This window comes from Podarcis tiliguerta (assembly GCF_965153285.1).
Source record: "Podarcis tiliguerta genome assembly, chromosome: 7".
NCBI classification, from domain to species: domain Eukaryota; kingdom Metazoa; phylum Chordata; class Lepidosauria; order Squamata; family Lacertidae; genus Podarcis; species Podarcis tiliguerta.
Genome location: NC_139540.1, coordinates 2079527 through 2106996, shown reverse-complemented (window position 1 = coordinate 2106996; position 27470 = coordinate 2079527). Strand labels below are relative to the sequence as shown.

General features: G+C 44.8%; 1 protein-coding gene and 2 long non-coding RNA genes across 3 annotated transcripts in view; 1 reads left to right on the top strand and 2 right to left on the bottom strand.

Moving 5' to 3' along the window:
• LOC310681409 overlaps window positions 1–11260 on the top strand; it is a 217738-nt gene extending 206478 nt beyond the window's left edge. The window contains exon 2 of the long non-coding RNA XR_014513257.1: window positions 10937–11260. This is a non-coding gene — a long non-coding RNA (uncharacterized lncRNA). The remainder of the gene's footprint in view (window positions 1–10936) is intronic.
• The window catches only part of LOC310681406, a 157289-nt gene that overhangs the window by 31918 nt on the left and 97901 nt on the right, over window positions 1–27470 (bottom strand). The window lies entirely within an intron of this gene.
• TRAF6 (TNF receptor associated factor 6) lies at window positions 1896–27301 on the bottom strand. The gene is made up of 7 exons (XM_083449058.1): window positions 26972–27301; window positions 14717–15052; window positions 13334–13484; window positions 11704–11862; window positions 9957–10028; window positions 7634–7711; window positions 1896–6231 (listed from the first exon to the last, which is right to left on the bottom strand). Exons 2-7 carry the CDS (start codon window positions 15022–15024, stop codon window positions 5392–5394), a joined length of 1608 nt encoding a protein of 535 aa, XP_083305184.1. The 5' UTR covers window positions 15025–15052; window positions 26972–27301; the 3' UTR covers window positions 1896–5391.

Sequence of the window (27470 nt, the reverse complement as noted above, 5' to 3'; positions counted from 1 at the left end):
CAGCTGTTTTGAAACTACAATTCCCATCATCCCTGACCACTGGTCCTGTTAGCTAGGGATGGTGGGAGTTGTAGTCCCTAAACATATGAAGGTCCAAGTTTGCCTATGCCTAGTCTGATCCAACAGGGCTCTTATTCTCTCTAGGAAACTAGGTCACTTAGAGCTCTACCCGTCACTCCCCCTTTTGGGCCATAAATATGCCATCTATGACCTAACATCACTGTGTGGGAACATGTGGGCTAGTATATTTGTGCTGCTGTTTGTGCATGGACGGGGGCCTGCACAGAGCAGCTTAGGAACATTCTCCAGCTCTTGCCAGGGAGCTAAAATTCAAGTCATCCTAAGATTTGAAAGTGCAGGTGCATGCCTCAAAGGGAGACTGAGGAATGAGAAAAGTTGATTTGCCACTCTTGACTGCAGGTACAGAAAGGCGCATGAACTAACAGGTTTGTGGATTTAATTTGCAAGGCTGTTTATTTTCCCAGCTTTTAATGTAATACTCAAATACACCTGCTGGGTCTTTGCCTACCAGGCTCTGACTCATATCACTTATGATACAAGGAGTTTTCATGAATTAAGGAGTGAACTAATTTAACTGCTAAAGCCAGAGAGATTCATATGCTGTTGGCAAAAGCAAACTCAGATTCTTATCCCGCCCACCCCACAGCATGGAATATAAGCCGTCTAAGCCCAGATAATTAATTTCACACTGTTCTCTAATCTTACACTGCACATCATGGACTTAAACAGAAACAGGTGTTTTAAGTCTATTTCTCTGCACAGTTACATGGTTTATTGGCCACGGTTTTATCACAAAATAATCACGCATAGATTGCACTTTGTGTCCAACTTAAATTTTCAGTTTCACATCTCTGTGTTAGCCACTCTACTAATACAAATTGGTTGTATTGCATTTTGGTTTTAAGTGACAAGACACTGAAGTGTAGCTTCTTGTACCCACCATGTACCTTACTGGAAGAAACCAGGATTCCACTGTGTGTTCAAAGCGGGATGCAAATGAGGAAGTCAAAAAGATGTCAATCCTTTAAAAACTGCCATAGGAGAACTATCCAGGGAATGACATTAACATCACACCCATTATAATAAACATTTCCACAGGTATACTGAAATTTTTTTTAGCTCATTAAACATGATTCTTTATTGTTGTAAAAAGCCAAACTAAAAGGATTATAGTTTGAAGAGGTCGCCACAATGCAGGAATCTCAACTAAAGCATCCATGACAGATGGCCATCCAACCTCTGCAAGAGCCTTCCGCAAATGTGGTCCGCCTCCAAATGTTTTTAGTTGTATCTCTTACCATCCCTGACCACGGGAGTTGTAGATCTGCAGGGCATCAGACCAGAGCTGTCTGCACTAGAATGACACAAGTTGCCTGCTATTAAAGGTAAAGGGAACCCTAACCATTAGGTCCAGTTGTGACCGACTCTGGGGTTGCGGCGCTCATCTCGCTTTATTGGCTGAGGGAGCCAGCGTACAGCTTCCGGGTCATGTGGCCAGCATGGCTAAGCCGCTTCTGGCGAACGGAAATGCCGTTTACCTTCCCGCCGGAGCGGTACCTATTTATCTACTTGCACTTTGACGTGCTTTCGAACTGCTAGGTTGGCAGGAGCAGGGACCGAGCAACGGGAGCTCACCCCGTTGCGGGGATTTGAACCGCCGATCTGATCGGCAAGTCCTAGGCTCTGTGGCTTAACCCACAGCACCACCCGCGTCCCTCCTATTAGCTATCACTAAACAAACACTTTCCTTCCCTGTTGAGATCGGCGGGCTACTAAATAAGGCCAAAATACAGGTTCTTGAAGCACAGCGATATTTCTGTCAGGTCCGTGTCTTGGTATGATTATGGCAAACAATAGCCTAGTACAATGCAAAGTGAACAGTATAGTGCCTTTATTATTTTATCAATACTATATACAGGCTTCTGCATGAGTTACAAAATAGATTAAATATTCTTCTGAGAAACTAGTAGAATCGACACTATTTGATAATATTTTAGTGCATCCTTATCACCCGTAACACAGATCTGTTGTGCTATATCAGTGTTAGGCCAGTTACGGCAAAGAGAAACCATCTCTCAATGGAAAAGGGTCCACCTGGCAGTGTTTCATGGAATGTGTGCCTGTCCCCAACTGGTTGTTCCAATATCTCATCAGGTAAAACAAAACCCAAACCCTCGGTAGTATATAAGGCCTCTTTCCAAATCCTTAAGCTCTTGCACCCCACCAAAAATGTAGGAAGTAGCCATCACATGTGCTCGAACTCAGGACGAAAGGGAGAAATGTGCTAAGAGGAAGGCATGTTTGGCAAACCCTCACCGGGATCAACTCCCGCCCGGAAACCTATGTCTCCACTGTGGAAGGAGGTGTGGATCCAGAATTGGCCTCCACAGTCACTTACGGACTCATTGTTAAGACCGTGTTCATGGAAGACTATCTTACTCGGCTACGAGGGATCGCCAAAGAAGAAAGCAAGCATACTAAAGTGACTGAATTGAATATGTTTCAGTTCTCAAAGGCATCATACCCTTTTCAAATATATCTACTTATATTATGATGTGGGACAAGTATCTTTTGCAAAGAGAGGAGCTGTCACAGTGTTGGAGAAGCACCAAGGCCATCGATCTAGCTTGGCACTCGCAAGCAGAGCTCTGCATTTGCCTTCTAGGGTAAAGAAAGTGTCTCATGTCCTCACAAAGAGGTTTTTCCTGCCACAGCAAGGAAACTACTACAGAAGCATATAGATGTCACTGTGCACAACCAGCAGTCTTCACAATACTTCATTTTCTTTGATGGGCGTCAAATGAATTCTAAAAAGGAACTCCAGAGCTATGCACATATAAAACACTGAACAGACAACAGAGTCCTGCTCCCTGACTTAACAATCAAAATAAACATGAAATAAAAGGAAGGCATTAAGTCCCACTGAGTTCAAAGGGGCTTGTTCCTATATTCCCAGGATCTAGGGTATACAGCTATAGGGGTAGTTATTTATTTACAAAAAAACCTCTACAACCAACATGAACTCTGGCTGTAAGCAGAGAACACAAACTAATGCAACATTTAAATACTGAAAATCTGGAAATCTACACTTCCTTTTCACAAGACAAAGAGGCGGTACATAGCAATATCTAGTTTATAAACTGGCACTTATGTTTTTGCTCATATGGCTCTTTGAATCTTCAGTATAGGCAAAATTTTATTTTTTCCGAAAAGGTTCCATAGGTCCCTGTTTCCAAAGATGCATCTCTTCTACAATAAATAAGTTAAGCAGAAAGTAGACGACGAAGGGGATCTGGTATGCCAGCCAATGGGCCAATCTTAACTGTTTACCTCAATTTACACAAAGGAAGCTTTAAAATGCTTCCTTTCATGACATCATGTTTATATCGATCCCAAAGGAGTCCTAGTGCCACCATGTATTTTTAGAACTGTGCTCTCTGTCTCTCTCTCACACACATCCTCAAAATTTGCCAGTGCCTTCCTATTGACAGTAAATCCTCTTTGCTGTTAAAAAGCCCATTTCACTCATCCAGGATGCACATCTTATAGGGCTGAGAGCCAATGAAAGACAAAGCTGTCACAGTGATGGCCACCAACTAGGGTGGTTTTGAAAGGGCAATCAACGGCTACTAGCCACAATGGCTATGCTCTGACACCACAGTTGGAGGCAGCAATGCTGCTGGATATCAGTTCCTGGAAATCACAGGAAGAGAATGCACTTCTGTCTGAATCCTGCTTGCGTGTTTCCTACAGGCATCGGTTTGGCCACTGTGAGTACAGGATGTTGGACTACATGGGCCACTGGCCTGAACCAGCAGGTTCTTATCATAGTATGGCTATATACACATTGGTAGAGGGCTTTGAATTCTTGAGTGAGCAATACCAAGGATGCCTTTACAATGAATCCCTCATTTGTGACCAGAATAGCACATTTCTAGACATCTCTCTGTTAATGTCACATAGCTATTGTTGAGAGTGCTACAATCACCCACAACCTTTTCTATCAGCACCAATGAATTTTGTTCACAGGCTTCTTACAGAAGACAACTTTCACAGGATATACTGGTCAAATAACATCGACAAGGAGATTGTAGCCCCATTCTATTTTGATTACTATGCACAGGTCAGAACTATGGCCAGGAAACTTCCCTAACACTCTTCAATTTTAGGCTCAGATACAACACTCTTGACCCTAATCTGATCAGCCGATTTGTAGTTGTGGAGAACAGCCTTTACCAAAGGTGTCGTGGACTTTGAAGAAGCGTGAACTCGGAGCGAAAAGGAGAAACGAGGTAAGAGGAAGGCACATTTGGCAAACCCTCACCATGATCAACTCCCACCTGGAAACCAATGTCCCCACTGTGGAAGGACGTGTGGATCCAGAATTGGCCTCCACAGTCACTTATGGATTCACTGTTAAGACCATGTTCATGGGAGACAATCTTACTTGTCTACAAGTGAGCGCCAAAGAAGACATTTTCAAGTACAAAACAAGACATGTTTGCACACTTATAGAATTTTCTGTCACCACCACAAGGGCAAAAATGCAGCTGGATCAGAGATATGACAAAAAGAAGACACAATGGGAAGGCAAAAGGCTGAAGACAAAGATGCCTGGAGATCTCATCAGTGAGTTAACCAGACTGAAATCATTAAGCTTCTCTAGGGCAGCGCCACACTGAGCTTTTTGATAGATCAAAAACTTCTACACATTCCACCATACTAGCAGCTATTGAGAATGGATTCTCAATACAAAATTCCATGGGAAGGGAAGTGATAAAGTGAAGACAACCAATTTACAGCTCAAGCTCACTGAGGTTTGCAAAAATGTGCATGGCAAACAGAGACAGGAACCAACATTCCTGCCTAGGCTTATTGACAGCGTATCAATGAAGTTACAGGTGTGCTTGCTTTCTACTATGATACTCCCAAGGCTTATTTAGTTGGTTTGTCCTGGTTCAAAATCTAGTCTTGGCTAAAAGTACCCAGCAAGCTACCAGGTTAAGCAGTCAAATAATTCAGCTCCTTTGAGATGTATACACCAAGGTAATGCAACCATCAAATAAAAAACAGAATCTGACCAAGCCTCTGCTATCCTAAAAATGGTACTGCATAGTTTTTATTAACTTTTGGTAACATACCCGTCATAGCATAGTTATTTAGCTTACTTATTTAGACCACCAGGACGTTGTCTTTACCACTTTGAATACAAATAACTCAAAGAGGAAACACTTTCCATGCTCTGAAAAGCATCTCAGAATGGCAGTTTTGGTTCTGCTTCAAGGATCTGCCATTCTGACGAATCTCTTTATTCATCTGCAGCCCTTATCACAGTTGACCAGCAAAAGCTCAAGCCTGAAGCATGGTGGCCTATGCCGCCCCGTCAGTACTACGAGGCTGAAAACCCTCCCTTCGGAGACTGTTTAAGTCTAAGCGTGTTATGACCTCACAGCGCACTAGGATACTATCGTCCTTTATATATGTTTTTTGTTTTAGCGCCTGCAACTGCATAAACGTCACATAGCCAAAGCCTTTTGGGTTGCGGTCGACCATGGGGCGCTGGAAAGCCAGCAGTTCAGGCTTGGTATCCATCACTTCCTCATGGTTGTGCCTTGACGATCCTTCTGACTGATCCAGGATAGAAAGCCGTATGGTGCCTTGGAAGGGCCAAGGCAGGTGGCTGTCATATTGCCCTTGCATTGTATGAACAAAAAGGGAAATATAGTTGGCACAGCGCTGGGCATTCGGGGACTGGATATGCAGCCGCAAGCAGAGTTTGTAGCCGGGTTTCCCTGTGTAGAAGCCTGGGCTGTGGATTACGACAGGCCTATCTTCCTCCTGCGCTCTCAAGTAAACGCCGAAATTCTCAATCTTCCACAGGAAAATGCCATTACACTGCTGTGATTCCACTTCTGCGACTTTTTCCTCCAGATTTCGGATAGTGCGCTTGAGATCTCTCATCTGGTTGTTTTGTGTCTCCATCTTTGCTATGAGTTCTCGGATCTGGTGATCTTGCCTTACCAAGCGGCCTTCCAGTTGCTGAATCGTCTCCTTGAAGTTGTGGACCTCTGGGCTACATTCACAGGAAGGCGATGGGTCATATGGGATAGCGCCATGGAAATTAGTGATATTCAGGAGAGTCTGAGCCATCATTCTCATATGGACTGGGGTGAACTCCTGCATATGCCGTGCCAACTCATTTCTCTGCATCTGTAATTAAATCAAGGCACATAGTTCCATAAGCATTTCCTTTGACTAAAGTCAAGCACTGAGCCTTAATGGGCAAGGAAAAAACCACTGTGTTTAAAAGCAGAACTTGCTTAATCTTCCAGTGATTGTCTGAAACAGGAATTGAAAAACTGAACAAAGAGAAATATTATTATTTGAAAAACAGAACAGATTGCAAGTGTTACTACTGCACTGTTCAGATGCCTTTATTGGAAAGCAATTTAAGGCTTTGGAGAAAAAAAATCTCAATACAGATTTTCTGCACAAACCCGTGTCACTGCTGATCTAAATGAATGGTGAGATCAGGATTATACCATGTGCTACCTGCTTCCAAGTTCAGACAGATCACCTTATTTCAAAGCACATTTGGAAGGTCCTCGTATTGTAAAGCTTAATTTTATATGTCCTCAGGGGAAGATGAACACCATGCAGAAAAGCTACCATGTTGGCATTTTCCAGAGATGGGGAATATGTAGCCTTCCATACCCTTTTCAACAGGGCCCACGTGTTCAGATTTAGATGTTACAGAGAAACAGAGGTAGGTATCATGAGCACATGAATGACACCTCCATCACCTGCAATATCCCAATGACCACTCTCAACAGCTTCAATAAAGGTAAAGGTACCCCTGCCCATACGGGCCAGTTGTGTCCGACTCTAGGGTTGTGCGCCCATCTCACTTAAGAGGCCGGGGGCCAGCACTGTCCGGAGACACTTCCGGGTCATGTGGCCAGCGTGACAAAGCTGCATCTGGCAAGCCAGCGCAGCACACGGAAACGCCGTTTACCTTCCCGCCAGTAAGTGGTCCCTATTTATCTACTTGCACCCGGGGGTGCTTTCGAACTGCTAGGTTGGCAGGCGCTGGGACCGAGCAACGCGAGCGCACCCCACCGCGGGGATTCAAACCACCAACCTTTCGATCGGCAATCCTAGGCACTGAGGCTTTTACCCACAGCGCCACCCACGTCCCTTCAATATAGATACTAAATAGCATTGAGGACAGGATGGTACCCTGTGGCACACCCAAAGGACCACAAAATAATCACCCAGTATGACTATTGGAAACTAAACCGAGAAATAGGACCACAACCAATGCAGAACGGTGCCCCGAATGCGAATCTCACAGAACTTGTTCAGAAAGATATTATGGTGAATGATATCTTCCCTGCCCTCATCACCATTGCAGGAGGCAGGATTACGTGTTGTCCCTTGTGCTTGGCTGGATTTGCAACATGTCTTTTGCCACTTGTGCTTTACTCATAATCCAGCCCATTTCATTGCCCAGAGGTCTCTGGGACACCAAGGGGGAAAAGAGGCTTTGGGGGCAATAAAGTAGCAACACAAAATTCAACCAAATAAGAAGCAAATAGAAGCGTTGGCTTACTTTTTCTGGACATCCAAAGGGGCTGTATGTACACGGTACTGGAGCAGTTGGGCAATCGTTATCGTAGTGATTAGGAAGCTAAAGACGGATGGAGAGATGACACTATAATTTTGAGTTTGTAAGGTGCAGAAATCAACAATTACAGTGGTGCCTGCGAGTCTCTTCGTCTAGCGGTTTTTTCTTATTGCGAAGCAACCCTATTAGCGGATTAGTGCTATTAGCGGTTTAGCGGCTATTAAAGGCTTAGCGGATTAGCGGATTAGCTGCTAAAAGGCTATTAGCGGTTTAGCGGCTTAGAAAAAGGGGGTGGGGAGCGAAAAAAAATCTCAAGACTCGCAAGACATTTTCGTCTTGCGAAGTAAGCCCATAGGGAAATTCGTCCTGCGAAGCGCATTGAAAAATGGAAAACCCTTTCGTCTAGCGGGTTTTCCGTCTTGCAAGGCATTCGTCTTGCAGGGCACGACTGTATAAGAAACTGTAATCAGTGGCCTACATGTAGAGTATATAGGGCGATATACAACTAAGTCATGCTCAGAGCAGACCCACTGAAGACCATTGATTTCAACACCCAGAGTGCGACTAATATGGGATCTTCTCCACAACATCACCACCACCAACAGTGTGTAATTGCACATTTACATTTTGGCCCACAAAGCTTTATGCTGAGAAAAATCTATAGCATATGCCATAGGTTATTTTATTTACTTAAGATTCCCAAGATGATCTTCAACTGAAATTTCTAAGGCAATTGACAAAGCAATACAATGCAAAAGGTAATTTAAGCCTGCAAATCTTACACCCGCTTATTTGGGAGCAAGCCCCCACTGAAATCAATGAGACTTACTCCGGAGCTGACATACACAGATTTGGACTGTTATAATCCTACAAGAGCATCAAAATTAAATTATTATTTTTTTAAAAAATGGGGCTGCGTCTGAAGAAAGCAGAAACTCAGAAGACCGTTCCCCAGTGTGGCTGGAGAAACCCAGCCAGACTGGCATGGTATAAATAATTAAAAAAATATTATTAAACTTCAGTTGGTGCAGAATTCAGTGGGCAGGTTGTTCACCAGGGTAAGACGGTTTGAGCATATAACACCATTTCTGGCTTGACTGCACTGGCTGCCAATCAATTTCCAGGCCCAATTCACCTATAAAGCCTTAAATGGCTCAGGGTCACAATACCTCAAAGACCACCTTTCCCATATAAACCAACCCAAACCCTGCAATCATCATCTGAAGCCCCTCTTCATGTGTCTCCTGCGACAGGTTCAGAGGGCAGCAGCATGAGAATGGGCCTTTTCCGCAGTGGCTCCTCGCTTGTGGAATGCTCTCCCAAGGCAGGCTTCCCTGGCACCTTTGCTACATACCTTTATGTAACTTATGTATCTTCAGTAACTTATATATCTTTAGTAACTTATCTTTAGGCATGAGACAAAAATATTCTTCCTGGCCTTTGGCTAAATACCATATTTTTCGCTCTGTAAGATGCATTTTTCCCCTCCTAAAAAGGGGAATGTGTGTGCGTCTTATGGATCGAATACAGGCTGCGCAGCTATTGCTGAAGCCAGGAGAGCAACAGGGATCAGTGTGCAGCGATCCCACTTGCTGTCCTAGCTTCTGGATTAGCCCCACGCAGCCTCTTCCGGGCAGGGGGAGCCTTCATCCCGCTGCCTGGGAGAGGCTGCACGGGGCTATCCCATAAGCCAGGACAGCAAGAGGCTATCCCAGAAGCCAGATTCCTCTTGCTGTTCTGGCTTCTGGGATTCAGAATATTTTTTTCCGTGTTTTCCTCCTCCAAAAACTAGGTGCGCCCTATGGTCTGGTGCGTCTTATAGAGCGAAAAATACAGTAAACAATCTATGGCCTTTTAAACTGGGAGGAGGAGTTACTGTGTTTGTTTGTTATTATGCTATTTATATTTTTGCTTTTATATTGTAAATTGTCTTGTGGTATTTGGATGAAGGGCAGTATAGAAATTTTTAAAATAAAAAATAAAAATAAATAAAATTAGTCTATTTGTTTTTGTAAGGCGTGCTCTGGTCCATGGGAGTCACGAAGAGTTGGACACGACTAAACGACTAAACAACAACAACAATTTGTTTCTGTAAGTTGATGGTAAATGCAACAAACTTTTCTTGCTATTTGGCATTCCTACATTCAGTTCTCCATATTATTTTAAAATTATTATCTCCCTGTCCGTATTTCTATGTTACGAGGGGCGCATAAATGGCAAACTATTAAAATAAAGAAATTAAAATATTGACACAAGTCAAACCACAACAATACTACCTTGCTATCAAACAAGAAAGGGAGCTTCTTACCTGTTCTCTGATTAGCACTGTATTGCAGTATTCACAGCAGACATTTGCTAAAAGGCACATCTGGTCATGAACCTTCATTTCACCAAAACCAGAAAGTAAACAATAATTAATTGCACCGAAAGGGGACTAATAGATCACTAACACTGTGACTCCTCTCTCTCAAATCCCATCTTTGCATTAGAGAAAACAATAAGTATCAGTGAGCAACTTTGAGTTCATTTCCTTGAAAGAGCACTAATATATTTATTCAGGAGGTGCATACATATCTAGTCAGCAGACCTTTGTAGAACGTGGTTAAATGATATTAAGACCAGCAGGTCCTTGGTGTTTTGAAATCTGTGCTTTCTTGTTGTCACTAAGTAGTGGTCCAGAAATCTCTTTTGCTACATAGCCTTACGGCCTCATGAGTGTCTTTAGCCTATAAAAACAGTAGCATAATCCAACAAGGAAGGACTTCACATGTACAGTGGTGCCTCGCAAGACGAAATTAATCCGTTCCGCGAGTCTCTTCGTCTTGCGGTTCTTTTGTCTTGCGAAGCACGGCTATTAGCGGCTTAGCAGCTATTAGCGGCTTAGCGGCTATTAACGGCTTAGCGGCTTTAAGAAAAAGGAAAAAAACTCGCAAGAACTTGCAAGACGTTTCGTCTTGCGAAGCAAGCCCATAGGGAAATTCGTCTTGTGGAACGACTCAAAAAACGGAAAACTCTTTCGTCTAGTGAGTTTTTCATCTTGCGAGGCATTCGTCCTGCGGGGTACCACTGTACTCTGGCTAATCTATGGAGGATATTATGTGTAAAGCACAAAAGGAAGATTAAAAAGACAAAACAAAACAAAAAAAACAACCTTAGAAAACATACTTTTCTAACAAAAGGAAAGCAATGGGGAGCTTTTTCACACTTTGGTTAATTTTTTCTGGGGCCAGACTTGATCAGCAGACTTGATCAGCTGGGAATCTTGGGAGAAAACACATGGCAAAAAAGTAAGTTCAAAATGCCAGAAGTCCAGGTTCAGTTTCAAACCAACAGGATAAACTGCTTGAGAGATGGAACTGGGACGTGTGGATTTATTTATTTTAAGGCAAATTTTTAAAAACCCAAGATTTATATAAAAAAATAAAAATCCAGCTGCTTGTGAGGGGTGGGGGGAAATAAGTAAAAAGAAAATCACTTGGTGAAATCTTTGTGAATATCATATAGAAGGGTGTTCTCACAACTGTAAAATACTGACGCTCTTATCAGACAAGACAGGAAGAAAAAAATATTTCTAATTTTAGCAAACGTTTGTTAAATATGCTTCATTTAAATCATAGAATCATAGGATCATAGAGTTGGAAGAGACCACAAGGGCCATCGAGTCCAACCCCCTGCCAAGCAGGAAACACCATCAGAGCACTCCTGACATATGGTTGTCAAGCCTCTGCTTAAAGACCTCCAAAGAAGGAGACTCCACCACACTCCTTGGCAGCAAATTCCACTGTTGAACAGCTCTTACTGACAGGAAGTTCTTCTTAATGTTTCGGTGGAATCTTCTTTCTTGTAGTTTGGATCCATTGCTCTGTGTCCGCTTCTCTGGAGCAGCAGAAAACAACCTTTCTCCCTCCTCTATGTGACATCCTTTTATATATTTGAACATGACTATCATATCACCCCTTAACCTCCTCTTCTCCAAGCTAAACATGCCCAGCTCCCTTAGCCGTTCCTCATAAGGCAACAACTGTTCTGATTAAGCTGCATACTTTGAAACTTACCTCTTTTTCTTCATAAGGCATCCACACGGCACAGTTTGGACAGGAGGTTTGTCGTCGTGGACATTCTTGCTTTATATGATCCTGTATTTGATTCTTTTGGAAAATGGCATGGCACTGGGGACATTTCTCTGGAGCAAAGCCACAATGCAGCTCATGGTCCTGTGGAAGAAAATGAGATCAAATAGCAATTTAGCCTATAAACTTACACAAAATGATTCCGAAGCAGACTTAAAATATAGACTGAAGATCGTGGTAGCCAATCTGAGGCAAGTGTCTTCACATCAATTACTCACATGGTTTGGGGTGCAAAAAAATAAAATAAAAAAGTATGTTCAAGTTGAATTCAGCTAAGACTTGTAAATAGCCAATTGGTGAGATCCAGCAATTCTGGGTGAGCAGACTGGAAAGCTCTTAAGAGCCGAAGAGAAAAGGTCCCTCCAACCTGGTTTTTCATGAAAGCTACAAAGAACTTTGCACAGGATAAGTGGGCTGTCAAGCTAGTAACTTTTCTAGATTTTCTGTTTTGCAAAGTTGTATGAGGCTAGGCAGACTGAGGTAGCTGCCTCAACAATCCATTTTAGGGTCATGAAAGGGCAGCAAATTGTTAGTTGTTTAATTTATTATTGTTGTGTTTTACTGCCAGGGAAGAGAAATTATTAATTATATTGTTTATATGGAGGAAAGTGGGTTCCCCCCTTCAATTTCTGGATTTCCAAGTTCAGTCCATAACTGCTTCTAATTCAAGGGCTGCCTCAAAAATTCAGATTTCTTACATGAAAGTACAGGTATACATAACTTCTCAATATTCATGCAACCATGATCCGCACAGATTTCACAGCTTCCTCAATTGAAGTACTTTAGAAAATGTGGCACTTTTGCAATAGGGCACAGATCTGTTTATTATATTTTAAGAGAAACAGACTTTGCAAAATCAACAATATGCTTAACACCAATCAAACATGCTACAGTACAGCACTGACAGGTGCTTCTGCAATAACAGCTAAAGCATGTCCCAAACCCTCTTCACTTCTTTAATCTGATGTTACTGGAGGGGAAAATTTGATCAACGGACCTTCCTGAAGTCACCTGGATGTCACAACTTCACTGGGCCGCAGGTGTAGCAACCATAACTAAAGGTAAAGGTAAAGGTACCCCTGCCCGTACAGGCCAGTCTTGACAGACTCTAGGGTTGTGCGCCTATCTCACTCAAGAGGCCGGGGGCCAGCGCTGTCCGGAGACACTTCCGGGTCACGTGGCCAGCATGACATCGCTGCTCTGGCGAGCCAGCGCAGCACATGGAAACGCCGTTTACCTTCCCGCTAGTAAGCGGTCCCTATTTATCTACTTGCACCGGGGGTGCTTTCGAACTGTTAGGTTGGCAGGCGCTGGGACCGAACGACGGGAGCGCACCCCGCCGCGGGGATTCGAACCGCCGACCTTTCGGTCGGCAAGTCCTAGGTGCTGAGGCTTTAACCCACAGCGCCACCCGCGTCCCTACCATAACTACTACCATCCTAAGTGAGGGAATGGGGACAAGGTGTCCTTTGAGCTATTCCAAAAAGTCTTACGGTATGCTGACCCTGCTCAGGACTGGGCGGCAATTCTGCAAAAAGAAACCCTGAAAGCCCACCTCTAAATGCCTGAGTTCCATCTTCTGATGACAGCCCTTGTTGGGACACTTCACCGTCAGCGACAGGATTTCCCGTTTGGCAAAGTTGTCAGGAAAGAGTTGAGTTTCGAGTAAAATTTCATTGTCGATTGGACATTTATGACCAGCATCTCTATTAAAAAGAGCAATAATATACATCATAGAGAGGTAAACAGAATATCCAACCTACAGTAAGCTTGCAAGTTACACACATTTAACTCGTGCTCAATCAGCTTTACAGGGGAATTTTTTTTGGCAATCCTACCCACTATTGCAACCAATGTGTTTTAACTATACATTATTTTGGCTTTAAGAGTGATCCACAGAACCCATAATTTGCGGGTTTACTGTATATCTATTAATGCAAATTCTGTGTTTTAGTTATTCTTGCCAGTTTTGTAACATTTTATGTGCCATGTTACTTTATATATTTTTATTTATTTGTTAATAAATGTATTTATATACTGCGTACTTGCAAAACACAAGGGCAGCGGAAAGCAACATAAAAGCATTTTTTTCCTGTACACTGCTGGTGAATTCTCTGAATGTAGAGTAATTTACAAATCTGGAAATAAAATAAAAAAACAAATAAAATTATTCTTGCAGTCATCATATTCTCCAGTTCTGGCTTGGCTCCTGCTGCATACCGCCCCCCCCCCCGGCTCACCCCACACCATTCCAGTGGACTCAAGAACAGCTTTTTTTGTGGGGGAGGGGGGGAGAAGCCAGAAAGCTCCCATTGTTCAGACAGAGTTCTGCTCACATTTTCCTGGGTTCAACCCATTGAAGGCATCTGTAGCTGAGATAGGATATCCCAACACCCCATTCGCAAGATGGAAAACATCAAGGGTGGTAAACTGGCCATTTGGGTTACTAGTCAAGGGAAATGCTGGATCTTCCAATAATAAGGCAGCCCTCTCACCCCAAACCACCTTTTCCCTCTTCTCTGCTACTCATAGCTTTTTAAAAATACATAAATTTTAAGAGGTTTTTCACAGGAAATTTGCGACACCAGATTTATGAGGCATCAGTGAAAGGCACGTTATCTTTCTAGCCAGCTTGCAACCTGGTCCATCTGTACCTAGACTTCCCACTTCTTTTCTTTTGACATCCCAAGTGTAATTGGGAGCTTCCTCTTGCTTAAAACTGCACTCCATCTGACACTTTAGGCATACATGAGAAAAACTTCAACCAACGCTTTGGAGATGGGCTACAAACTCAAGTTTACTTGCAAACTCAGTGCTGACATGGAAACGTAATCACTAACCCAGTGTCTCAGAAACATGCGCAACGGTGAGCGCGATGATTTGCCCTTCGTTACAGACAATGACTTCAACTACTGCCAGAAGTCTACTGCTCCTTTACCTTAGGGATTTGACAATGCAAGCTTTGCAGAAACGGTGTCCGCATGGTGTCTGCACTGCCTCCCGGAGAGCCATCAGACAGATTGGGCATTCATATTTGCTTTCCAGCGGAGGGTCAAACTCCACATCATAGCCCTGGATTTCTTCCATGAAAGAGTTTGAAAGTGTCCCGCCAGTGCCATTGCTAACACTGGTGTTGATGCTTTTTTCTTTGGCTCCAGCAATGGAACAGCTGGCCATAGCTGCACAGCAGTCGCTATCCTGACCACTGGCTTCAAAGCTGCTGTTGTTACTGTGTAGCAGACTCATAGTAACACGTAGGGGACCAAAGAGTGCTCTGCGGGCAAGAAACAGAGAGAGAGAGAAAATAATTAATTAGTTGTTTCAAATACCACATACTGCCTAAGCAATCGCAATCCCTGTGCCACCATTATCACAATGCTGCTGTACTAATCTGTGGCGTGACTGCATTTGGAACACTTTGTACAATTCTGGTTGCCTCATCTCAAAAATGATAAAGTGGTACCTCTGGTTGCGAACGGGATCCGTTCCGGAGGCCCGTTCCCAACCTGAACAGAACGCAACCCGCGTCTACATGTGTCACAATTCGCCGCTTCTGCGTGTGACGTCATTTTGCGCATCTGCGCATGAGTGAGCGGCGAAACCCGGAAGTAACCCATTCCGTTACTTCTGGGTCGCCGCAACCTGAAAACGCTCAACCTCAAGCAAACGTAACATGAGGCATGACTGTATTGAAGAGTTGGAAAAGGTTCACAAAAGGGAGAACCAAAGTGATCCAAGGGGATGGAGAAACTCCTCTTACGAGTAAAGTTATAGCGTCAGGGTCAGGATTCAGGACAGGTAAAATAATTCTTCAGACAGTGCATAGTTAAGCAATGGAACTCAATGCCACAGAAGGCAAAGGTGGCCAGCTTGGATGGCTTTGAAAGAGGATCAGAGAAATTCACAGAAGATAAGGCAATCAATGGTTACTAGCCATGATGCCTATGCTCTGCCTCCAGGTTCGGAGAGAGGAATGATCCTGAATGCCAATTACTGGGAATCACAAGTGGAGAGTGTGCTCAGATCCCGCTTGCCCGTTTCCCAGAAGAGGCATCTCACTGGCCACTGTGAGAACGGGGATGGCCACTGGCCGGATCCAGCAGAGCTCCGCTTAAGTTCTGATTCTACTTCTATATTTTCAAGATTGCTAAAACTGGTACTTCCTACAAGTGCCATCTTCCCAGTTGCTTTCACAACCACACCAAGAACATCTTTTCAATCTGCCTCCCCCTCTCTTTAAGAGTCCAGACCACCTGTCAGTATCTACCGTCCTGGCTCTCCCTGTCTGATGAGGAACTGGAACTCACGGCTCTGCTTTTGCAGAAGTCTTTTCTTTTCAAATGTGAACGGTACATAAGGCAAGTCACAGGTTGCAAGGATCTGCAGTTACACGGGAGGTCAAAGGCATGGCTAGGCACAAGCGAAGATGTCAAACCAAGAGCAATTAGTTTGGCTTGTTGAAGGACAGCATTTAGTGCAACAAGCAGCTGGAGTCCCAAGACTGGGCTAGCAAGCAGTTACCAGTGGGCTAGCTAGGTGACATTTGTGCATTCGAGCGCAGGCATTTCCACATCCTAGGTTATGGAAGAGGGGTGGGTGCCAGCTCAGAAAATTTGGGCCCCTGCAAGACTACAGTGAAGGGACCTGCTTGATCTCAGGAGGCAGAGAGTTCCAAAGTGCAGGTGCTGTCATAAAGGTAAAGGTAAAGGTAACCCTGCCCGTACGGGCCAGTCTTGACAGACTCTAGGGTTGTGCGCCCATCTCACTCAAAGAGGCCGGGGGCCAGCGCTGTCCGAAGACACTTCCGGGTCACGTGGCCAGCGTGACATCGCTGCTCTGGTGAGACAGAGCCGCACACGGAAACGCCGTTTACCTTCCCGCTAGTAAGCGGTCCCTATTTATCTACTTGCCCCCGAGAGTGCTTTCGAACTGCTAGGTTGGCAGGCGCTAGGACCGAACAACGGGAGCGCACCCCACCGCGGGGATTCGAACCGCCGACCTTTCGATCGGCAAGCCCTAGGCGCTGAGGCTTTTACCCACAGCGCCACCCGCTGTCATACTAAACACTAAACTGTTACTTGGGGCATGGGGGGGGGGATTTGTATACACGGTAAAGAGGACAACCCTAGAAGCTGTGGGGTAGAAAGGAAGCAAACGGTAGTCAAGAAAACCCTGGCCCATGTTTTAAAAAGGTAAAGGTAAAGGACTCCTGACAGTTCAGTCCAGTCGCGAACGACTCTGGGGTTGCGGCCCTCATCTCGCTTTACTGGCCGAGGGAGCCTGCGTTTGCCCGCAGACAGTTTTTCTGGGTCATGTGGCTAGCATGACTAAGCCGCTTCTGGCAAAACCAGAGCAGTGCATGGAAACGCTGTTTACCTTCCCACCGGAGCAGTACCTCTTTATCTACTTGCATTTTGACGTGCTTTCAAACTTCTAGGTTGGCAGGAGCAGGGACTCAGCAACGGGAGCTCACCCCGTCTTGGGGATTCGAACCGCCAACCTTCTGATCGGCAAGCCCAAGGCTCAGTGGTTTAGACCACAGCGCCACCCACGTCCATAGCCCATGTTTTAAGCAGGCCCAAATTTCTGCTTTAAGCTCAGACAAGTTTTTGCCTGCCTGGACCCTTGCTAGATCACGAGAAACAGAAAGCTTGGCAACATTTTACAGAAGCTGAGATCATATATCTGTGTGAAGAACATGCAAGGTATGAGACTCCCTACAGGCAGCCCAGCAGCTCTGGGTGACCCTGTGCTGGAACATGAGATCAGGAAAAACTGGCAAGCTAAGTTCATGCACCAGAATGAAGGCTCATTAGAGGCTCTGAGTCACCTTCATGAGGTTCCTTGTACCCTGACAAAGCTCAAGAATATGTCACACACACCCCAAAAAACCAATTCATTTGAGATAAAGTAGAACAAAACACCTGTTTTAAAAAGTTTTCCCCGATGTCATTTACCAATACAGAACTAAATTTTAGTGAGAAAAAGTGGTGAGAGAAAAGAGAATTACTTTGCATACTACTTTGTATACCTTATGAACTGGCCCCATAATCATCATCTGAGACCCTTCTTCACGTCCCTCCTCAATGAGATGTCCAAAGAGTGGCAACACGAGAAGAGGCCTTTTCTGTGGTGGCTCCCTGCTTGTGCAATGCTCTGCCCATGGAGGCTTGCTTGGCACCTTCATTACACACCTTTACATGCCTTCTTCTCTCAGGCTTTTGGCTACTGAAACAATCTATGGCTTTATAAACTATGTGTGGGGTTACTGTTTGTTTATTACTATGGTATGCATTTTTGTGTTTTTATATTGTAAACCACCCTATGATCCTCTGAATGAAGGACAGTATGGAAATGTAATAAATAATATAATAACAAGAATACTAAATTGTAGTGATTATAGGATCAGCTGCCCATTATGTAGCCTCCTGTCAGCAGCTCCTCCATCCCGTTACCACCTTGCGTATAAGAGGGATTATCTGCAACAAAACTAGACAGCTTCACGTACTCAACAGAAGGTGATATACCAACAGGAAAGCAACAGAAGTCGACTGGAGGGCATAAAATAAAAAAAAGGAAAAAATATCAGGACTGCCTTCTGTAAACAATAAAACCTTTCCAAACACCTACCTGAGACAACAGTATTGATATTTCTGAACCTGAGAATTGCCAATCAATAGCAGCAATTACTTTCTAGCACAAGAAGGTTAATGATTAAAGAGAAAAATCAGACAGCAACAATTGCTTTGTAAAACCACCACTGACGCTTCAGCTTCTAGTACTGCACACAAATGTTTTTCTTTGTGGGAGTTTCCTGAACAAAGAGTTCTAGCTTTACTTGAAATGGTGGGGATTTTGTCTTCATGATTAATTTTATTCAGTATTTTGAAAAAGCTGGAGAATCCCACTACCACACACACAGACTTTTCCTGTCAATACACCCTGATTTGAGGGGCAACGCTCATTTCATCAGGTGCATTAAGTTTTGTGTGCTCAATCTTGCTCAAAGTCGGCAAAACTTTCTAATAATAATAATAATAATAAATTTTATTTATATCCTGCCCTCCCCAGCCGAAGCCGGGCTCAGGGCGGCTAACAACAGTAAAACAGTACAAAAGTACAGCACAAACAACACTCTAAAATCATTCATTATAAAATTAATTAATTTTAATTTAATTTTAATTTTAAGGTAATGTCTTCAGTTCAGAAAAACTACCATAAAAACATTTAGACTCCAATGTGCAATATTAGCCAAATATGTTCTTCTGTTACTTGAGTTTTGTTTTAAATGTATCAGCTGTTGTGTGTGTGTGTTATAAACACAAAATACTGCATATACAGTATTTCGGCGCATGCGAAAAGCGCGATTTAGTGCTTCGGTGCATGCGCCAAAACCTGGAAGTAACCCATTCCGGTACTTCCGGGGTCGGTGCTGTGTGCAACCCGGAAAGGCGCAACCTGAAGCGTCTGTAACCCGAGGTATGACTGTACAGGTGTCTTTTTCGCATCCCTTACCATGCAGCAAGCAGTGTTACAAACTCAGATATATAAGCTAGGCGTCAAATGGCTCCCTAAACCAAGGTTACAGTCGCCAAAACGGAGTATCTAGTTGCCATTTTTGGGCAGGACTAAAGTCTTCTTTTTCAAATTTTGGACTGTGATTGATTCTCAGTTCAGATGACAACCTTGAGAAGTCTCTTGATCCACGGACAGTCCACAAACCTGGCCTACCCCAAGCTCTTTTTCCTAGCGGTGACTACTCTTGCTTAGGCTGCACAGAAAAAGCAAACCGGTTCCAGAAATTCATTCCGATTGGGCAGATAAAATTTAACTGATCGAATTCTACAGGATGGGGTACTAGTGTATGAAAAGAGTCCAGATCCAACGATCCCCAGGCATGCACCTCAAGATGGTGGAGATGTCAGGCACCATTCTGGTGCCCAGGAATGTTCACTTGGCTGCAAATGGTCGAAATCCAGGTGCAAAATGATTTTCACGCCTGCTGATTTCGAACACTGGCAGCAAGTAACCTGCCTCCCTTCTCTTGTCATATGGAGACAGCAGCTTTCAGTTTCTTACTCCTTGTGGCGTCTTTGAGACTTAGGTAAAAAAGGTAACGGTAAAGGATCTCTGGTTTGTCCAGTTAACTCCAGTCAAAGGCGACATGGGGGGCGGTGCTCATCCCGCTTCAGGCCAAGGGAGGCGGTGTTTGTCCGCAGAAGCTGGTCTGGGTCATGTGTCCAGCAGGACTAAACCACTTCTGGTGTAATGGGACACTGTGATGAGTGCCAGAACGCACGGAAACACCATTTTCGTTCCTGCCACAGTGGTAACTATTTATCTACTCGCACTGGTATGCTTTCAAACTGCTAGGTTGGCAGGAGCTGGGACAGAGAAATGGGAGCTTACCCCTGTCGAGTGGATTCAATCTGCCAACCTTCCGATCGGCAAACCCAAGAGGCTCAGTGGTTTAGACCACAGCGCCACCCACTCTTGTATTTGAGACTAGATTGCATTGGCCCACCACTGTCCATCAGACCACACTAGTGGACTGCAAAACCCCTTGTGTACAGAAGCAATCTTAATCTACCACTATGAAATGTTGAAAGGTCTCAAGAATAACCTCCTGTTACAGGAGGCCCAGCACTGCCCAAAATTTTTTAGAAACCAAATACATACAGTGGTACCTCGGGTTAAGTACTTAACTCATTCCGGAGGTCCGTACTTAACCTGAAACTGTTCTTAACCTGAAGCACCACTTTAACTAAGGGGGCCTCCTGCTGCTGCCGCGCCGCCAGAGCACGATTTCTGTTCTCATCCTGAAGCAAAGTTCTTAACCTGAAGCACTATTTCTGGGTTAGCGGAGTCTGTAACCTGAAGCGTATGTAACCCGAGGTACCACTGTACTGTGATTTTTAAATGGACAGTATAATTTTTCAGGTTGGACCTGGGTAACGTCACATCAAAGTCAGGTTTCTGGTTTGCCATCTTGATTCAAAATGGTGCTTTGTCCAAATGTCAACAAATGTTGCCACCTTCATCTCAGGAACCCTCATGCCAACTTTGGTGATAATATCTGAAGAGGCTGCCAAACCTATGAAGGTAAGGTTACACCAAAGTGGCAATTAGGCCTGCCATCTTAACTCAAAATGGGCATTGGTAACCCAACCTCAACCCCATCTCAGGAATCTTCATGCAGAGTCTGCCAATGATACCTCAAAAGGCATCCATTGTCCAAAATACACAGTAGATGAAGCAGCCCTCTTTCTACAAGATGGTAGATAAGAGAGCCCAGGCAGAGTCCTAACTACACAGTAGTGTACCGGAAAGTCAGTATGATTAGCTTTAATTTATGTTTGTAGTTATTACCAATGAGGGAAATCCCCAGCTTTGTTTAAGAAGCACCTGAAAGTGTTAGGCAAGTTTCAGTTTGTGTTTCAGATAAACAAGGAAACTGAATACAGCTTTATGCATGTATACTAATCGAAGCCAGTAAGCAAACATCTCTTATCAGGCTAATTCATGAAAGCTGCATACACAATATGATTTATAAAGAAATTGCAAGGCAGAGTTCAAATTTGAAAGAAAAGGAATCAAGAAAATTAAATTATATCCTATTCCAGATATCCTCATTGTTACCAACATTAATTAAGAAGGAACAAATGGACAGAGCATTTCATTCATTAGTTATCTGATATCCTGAGTACCAAACAGATGTCCTCCAAATAATTCTGCCCACTTTGACCTGGGATGGGGAACCAGATCTGGTCAACGGGCCAGAACCTTATCTTCACCACAGCCCAACTTTGCCTACTGGGTGCTGATCATCAGTCAGAGGGAGACTTTTTGAAGCCTCTGCTGAGGGGAAATACTCTTTCTCTCTGCTGAGAAAGCAGAGTGCATTCAAAGAACTGGGGGAAGCACTTTTGACTACAAACTGCTTCCTTTGGAAAGGAAAAAAATGTTCCATTTTAAAAGCTGCTTTAAGAACTGGAAGCTTCCAAACCACCTAACAATCAGCTGATTGCTTTTGCGAGCCCTGCACTTAGTGCTTCTTAAGTGTGCTTGCAAAGCGCTTCTGAAGTGCCAATTGTTGGGTTCTTGGGAAGCACTGTGCAAGCGCCTTTCATCCAAGCGCTACCTGTACCTGCACAGCAAGTGAACATGGCCTGGCCAAAATGGCCTGCTGGGCAAAAATGGAGAGGCTGGTGGGCTTAAGGAGATCCGTAAGTCACAGAATTCCCATCCCTGACTTGAATAACCACTTTAAGCGTTATAGGTCTATTACAAGAAAGAATGGGAATGAATCCCCTCTTCTAAAGAGCATTTATACCAGGGTAATATAGCCCAATGTGGGATGCGGGTGGCGCTGTGGGTTAAACCACAGAGCCTAGGACTTGCCAATCAGAAGGTCGGCAGTTCGAATCCCCGCGATGGGGTGAGCTCCCGTTGCTCGGTCCTTGCTCCTGCCAACCTAGCAGTTTGAAAGTACGTCAAAAGTGAAAGTAGATAAATAGGTACTGCTCCGGCGGGAAGGTAAACGGCGTTTCCGTGTGCTGCTCTGGTTGGCCAGAAGCGACTTAGTCCTGCTGGCCACATGACCCGGAAGCTGTACGCCGGCTCCCTCGGCCAATAAAGCGAGATGAGCGCCGCAACCCCAGAGTCGGTCATGACTGGACCGAATGGTCAGGGGTCCCTTTACCTTAATATGGCCCAACTGTAAGGCCCCCAGGCCTTTTCTGAGGCCACACCCCTTTACCCATTGAATGCTTTTTCCTCTGAAATGTGTCCTTGAACTGAGAGAATGCCTCTTGCTTGCTTGGGCAGAGGATTGAGAAATGTTGATGTATGGTTGGGAATAGGGATATAGCCTGATGTACAAAGAGTCGTATCTGTTTCTCTGCCTACTTTCATCTCTGGCCCTGCATGCAGCTCCCAAAAGGTTGCTCACAAGATGAAAAAAATCCACAACCCTTTATTTATACCAGTAACTATCAAAAGTTCTTATATTGGTTAAAATTAAAAGACACTGCTTTATTTACCAGCTGATTGGTTCACTTCAAAGCCATCCAGTTACGAATTTTTAGAAGACGATCAAACTACTGCTTTCTAAAATACACTTATTAAACAGAGTGTCCACATAACATCCATTACAAGAATTTCCTACAGTAAAGGAGGTGCCTGCCTACACAGAAATACATTATGAACTTTTTCCTACTCTTCACATTTTCCTCATCTACAGTGCATAGGACATCAGCTCCCACAGATTGACAAATACTTTACAATACATTTGTAAGGTTTGTGAACTTCTGTGAACAAGTTTCTCAAGAAGGAAATATACTTTCATAAAATACTTATTGTAAGACCCAAGATTACAAATTAAGAGTTCCCCATTGAGAAATCAGACCTACAAACCAGCCAAGCCACAACATGTTTCTCTCTACAAGGAGCACACCACTTCATAAAGAGTTGCAGGGAGAATGTCAGCGTCCTGAACTCAATTTACATTCATATTTGCCTTTATAAAGTTACTTCATGTCCCTTCCAAGATTTGTATTACTATCCTGGCCTCACTAATACTTACAGATTTAATAACCTATATTTATTCTGTCACTTGAGCCAAAAAGCAAACACCAGATACGTGTTTTCTGCATTAAAAAAAAATCAATTTTATGCGATGGAAGTATACGGGCACCCTGTTCTTCAACAAGAAACCATAATAGATTGTGTGCCACACACAAAAGGTGTCTAAAAGTTCTTCCTTTAACCTCAAAACAATGCACAATTTGATATTAAAATCACTGATGGCTTAAGTATGTACAATGGTACAACAATATTTAGTATTGATCTAGGTCTTTTAAAACCTTAGCAGAGCAATCCAATTCCTGGCTGAGCACTGAGCACATTAGCCGGCCTAATGGTCGGGAGGACTGCACAGGAGTGGAGCTGGCTTGAGATCCAGTAGATCCTGGAAAATTTCAGTGCCTCCCGCTCCCCATTTTGGGAATTTCAGTAGACAGCCACTGACAAGGAGCCTACCAGCAGTACTTCTGCCTGAAAAGGGTTCAGAACCCTTTTCGACCCATCCAAGGGCTATACACCAGCTGTGGCCAAGGCCAGAGGGACGTGGCAGGATGCAAACTTTCACGCAGCAGGCAACATTCTAGCCGCACGAAAGCCAGGGGCTTCTGCACTCAGGCACATGCCTCCCCAGCCTCTGCCCAGACAAACAAGAGCCCTATCACAGTCCCAAGGCACAGCCCAGTCAGGCAAAGCACTGAGGATGGTGGGGGAACAGGGCTGGTGTGCGTGTGGCCTGGGGAAGAGTCCCAAGGGCCAGATGGAGAGGCCAGAAGGGCCACATCTGGCCTGCTGGCCTTAAACTGCACATCCCTACTATAACCTCTGGAACCCAGTGAAGGCTTACTAAGCTGCACTCAGAGTTAGGTTCCCAGTACGTTTCCAAGCACAATTCAAAGTGTTGGTGCTGACCTTTAAAGCCCGTTTACCTGAAAGAGCGTCTCCACCCCCATCATTCTGCCCGGACACTGAGGTCCAGCTCCAAGGGCCTTATGGCAGTTCCCTCCCTGCGAGAAGTGAGGTTGGAGGGAACCAGGCAGAGGGCCTTCTCGGTGGTGGCGCTTGCCCTGTGGAATGCCCTCCCATCAGATGTCAAGAAAATAAACAACTACCTGACTTTTAGAAGACATCTGAAGGCAGCCCTGTTTAGGGAAGTTTTTAATGTTTGATGCTTTATTCTGTTTTTAATCCGTTGGAAGCCGCCCAGAGTGGCTGGGGAAACCCAGCCAAATGGGTGGGGTATAAATTTATTACTATTATTATCATCATCATCATCATCATCATCATCATCATATTACTACTACTACTATTGGACAAACACTACACGATGACACCCTTGGTAACTGCACAGAAACTTCATGGGGCATCAGTTTCAAACACACGTTTTAATTGTTTGGAAACCATGGGACTGACCTTGAACCCTTTGGAAAGTGGCTTTGGCACTACACAACTTTAAGAGGCAGACCTCTCTTGTACTCAATTACACTCTTCAAAGCGTCATATTCACTACCATCTCAGGGAATCAGCAGAAAATGTGTCCTGATATCTGCAGTACCAAATGTGTCTAGATCTAGACAGAACTCTCTTCCTCAAGGTTTCATCAAGAGGGCAAGCTTGAATATTTTCCAGATGAACGGTCAATAATGTGCATAGGTACATGGGTGTAGCGGGGGGGGGGGGCAACTGCCCCCCAGTCAGTCAATAAAAATACATAGCAAACTGAGGTTTCCCCCCCCCCAACAAAAGGCCTGCCCCCTGACGAAAATCCTGGCTACGCCCATGCATAGGTAGAAATTTAACAGCTCCAGCTTGTAATGCAATTGGCTAAAAATATCAGCTTCTGCCAGTTCTATCCCTTTGCTGTACTGAAATAAATAATAGCTTTACTTTTACTCCATGCAATTTTGTTTCGGTGCTCTTTTATTGTTATTTAATTTCAAATTTCCCAAAAATTTTCATTCCTTGCTGCAAACCAGCCCTAAGGACACTGGTACAGGCCAGACTGTTAACAATAAAATAAAACAGCAAGCTCTCTGATACCACAGGTCTTATCCAGTTAGCAGCAAATGAACCACCACGCAAGCAATAAAGGATTTTTCGCTGGGTGGCTGAGCAGGATCCACCAGCTTATTTGCATAACTTTGTAAGTTTATATAAAAGTTAAAAAGAATAAAAATGGAGTAATGTACCCATGTGTTTCTTGGATTAATCATAGAACTGTGGAGCTGAAAGGGACCCAGTGAGGTCCAGTGCCGAGGGCCTTCTGGCGGTTCCCTTGCTGCGAGAAGCCAAGTTACAGGGAACCAGGCAGAGGGCCTTCTCGGTGGTGGCGCCCGCCCTGTGGAACTCCCTCCCACCAGATGTCAAAGAGAAAAACAACTACCAGATTTTTAGAAGACATCTGAAGGCAGCCCTGTTTAGGGAAGCTTTTAATGTTTAATAGGTTATTTATTTTAATATTCCATTGGAAGCTGCCCAGAGTGGCTGGAGAAACCCAGCCAGATGGGCAGGGTATAAATAATAAATAATTATAATAATTATTATGATTTAGTCCAACCCCATGCAATGCAATTTGTGTTGTTTTTAAGCCCTAGGTTTTTTACCAACCCCTAGGATGGGAACAGGGCGGAAACAGATAAAACTGCCTTGATAACTTGATAACCTGGACCAGGTTGGGTTTTTTTTTTTTTTAAAGAGTTTCTCATGGCTCACCCTACAAACCTTTTCCCCCGCAGTTGCTCAGCTAGTCATCTAGTTTGGTTTGTGCAAGGAGGAGAATGAAACATGACTCACCACACCCACCCAATGCATCTACAGCAGTGATGGCCAAACTTGGCCTGCCAGCTGTTTTTGGGACTACAACTCCCATCATCCCTTGCTAACAGGACCCGTGGTCAGGGATGACGGGAATTGTAGTCCCAAAACATCTGGAGGGCCAAGTTTGGGGATGCCTGCCATAGAGGACCAGGCATGATCTGGACCAGGCATAGGCAAACTCGGCCTTCCAGCTGTTTTGGGACTACAACTCCCATCATCCCTTGCTAACAGGACCAGTGGTCAGGGATAATGGGAGTTGTAGTCCCAAAAAACAGGTGGCGCCATCACTGATCTACGGAGAGGGAAAGCAAATGTGAGAAAAGGCCAAAAGGCCAAAAGACATATATATAAAAGGTTTAAAGCCACATTCCCTCGCCAAGAGACCCCCGATTGCTCCTTCCACAAGGCGAGGAGGCCTTGCTGGGAACGGAGAAACGGGCCTCCTCCGCCTCCACGCGCACCAAAAAAGGGCGCAGAGCGATCCTGAAAGCCGGCGCAAAACAGGTCGGCGGAGGAGGAGGCGCGGCGGAACCGAAACCTCCCGAGGAGGAGGAGAAGCGAAGCCCGCGGGCGACCTTCGGGCCTGGACCCCGAAGAACGAGGCCTTGTCAGGCGAGGGCTCCCACCCGCCCGCCCGCCCGCCTGAGCCGGGTCTCCCCGGCCGGGGAAGAGGGCGGCGTTCCTCGGCTGCGGGGACCGCGAGGCGGCGAGGCGGAAGCCATGGCCGCAAAACTGCGAGGCAAGATAGGGCGAGCAGGCGGAGAGAGCCAAGCCGGCCCGGGAACCCGGCGCTTACCTCAGCCCGGTTACCTCAGCCCGGTCGCCGCCGCCTTCTTTTCGGCCAGGTGACTCGTCCTCATCTGTGGAAATGGCCCGGGCGAGAGAGAGGCGGAGGCCGGGAGAAGCCGGAGGGAAGGAAGCGGCGCAACGAGGGAGGAGTTTCCTCCGCCGAGCGAGGAGGGAGGCCGAGGGGAAAGCGAAGGAGGCCGCGCGCCTCACAGCGCCGCCCCGTTTACCTCACGGAGGGAAAGAAGGCAAGGCCAGAGTTGCGCTCTTTTCTTCAGCGCGGCGGAACCCGCTTTGACACATTTAATATTCATTCATTAAATATTATGGATATATATATAAATGGATATTTATTGATAGGATATTGATTTAATGCCTTTAAACGTTAGTCAGTATGTGTTTTTGCCCCTCACGGAGAGGAAGCTGAGTGAGAAAGCGCGCCGGCGGCACGTACGCATTTCATATTTATTCGGCTTGATATATTAATTTAATACATTTAAACATGGGCG

Excerpts from the sequence above, each read along its gene's own strand:
- TRAF6 (XM_083449058.1), bottom strand. The coding sequence starts at position 15,024 with ATGAGTCTGCTACACAGTAACAACAGCAGCTTTGAAGCCAGTGGTCAG. Across the intron at positions 10,029-11,703 it reads TGCCTTATGAAGAAAAAGAG|GTTCATGACCAGATGTGCCT; the intron begins GTAAGTTTCAAA and ends GGTGAAATGAAG. Across the intron at positions 7,712-9,956 it reads CAGTGCTAATCAGAGAACAG|CTTCCTAATCACTACGATAA; the intron begins GTAAGAAGCTCC and ends ATCCGTCTTTAG.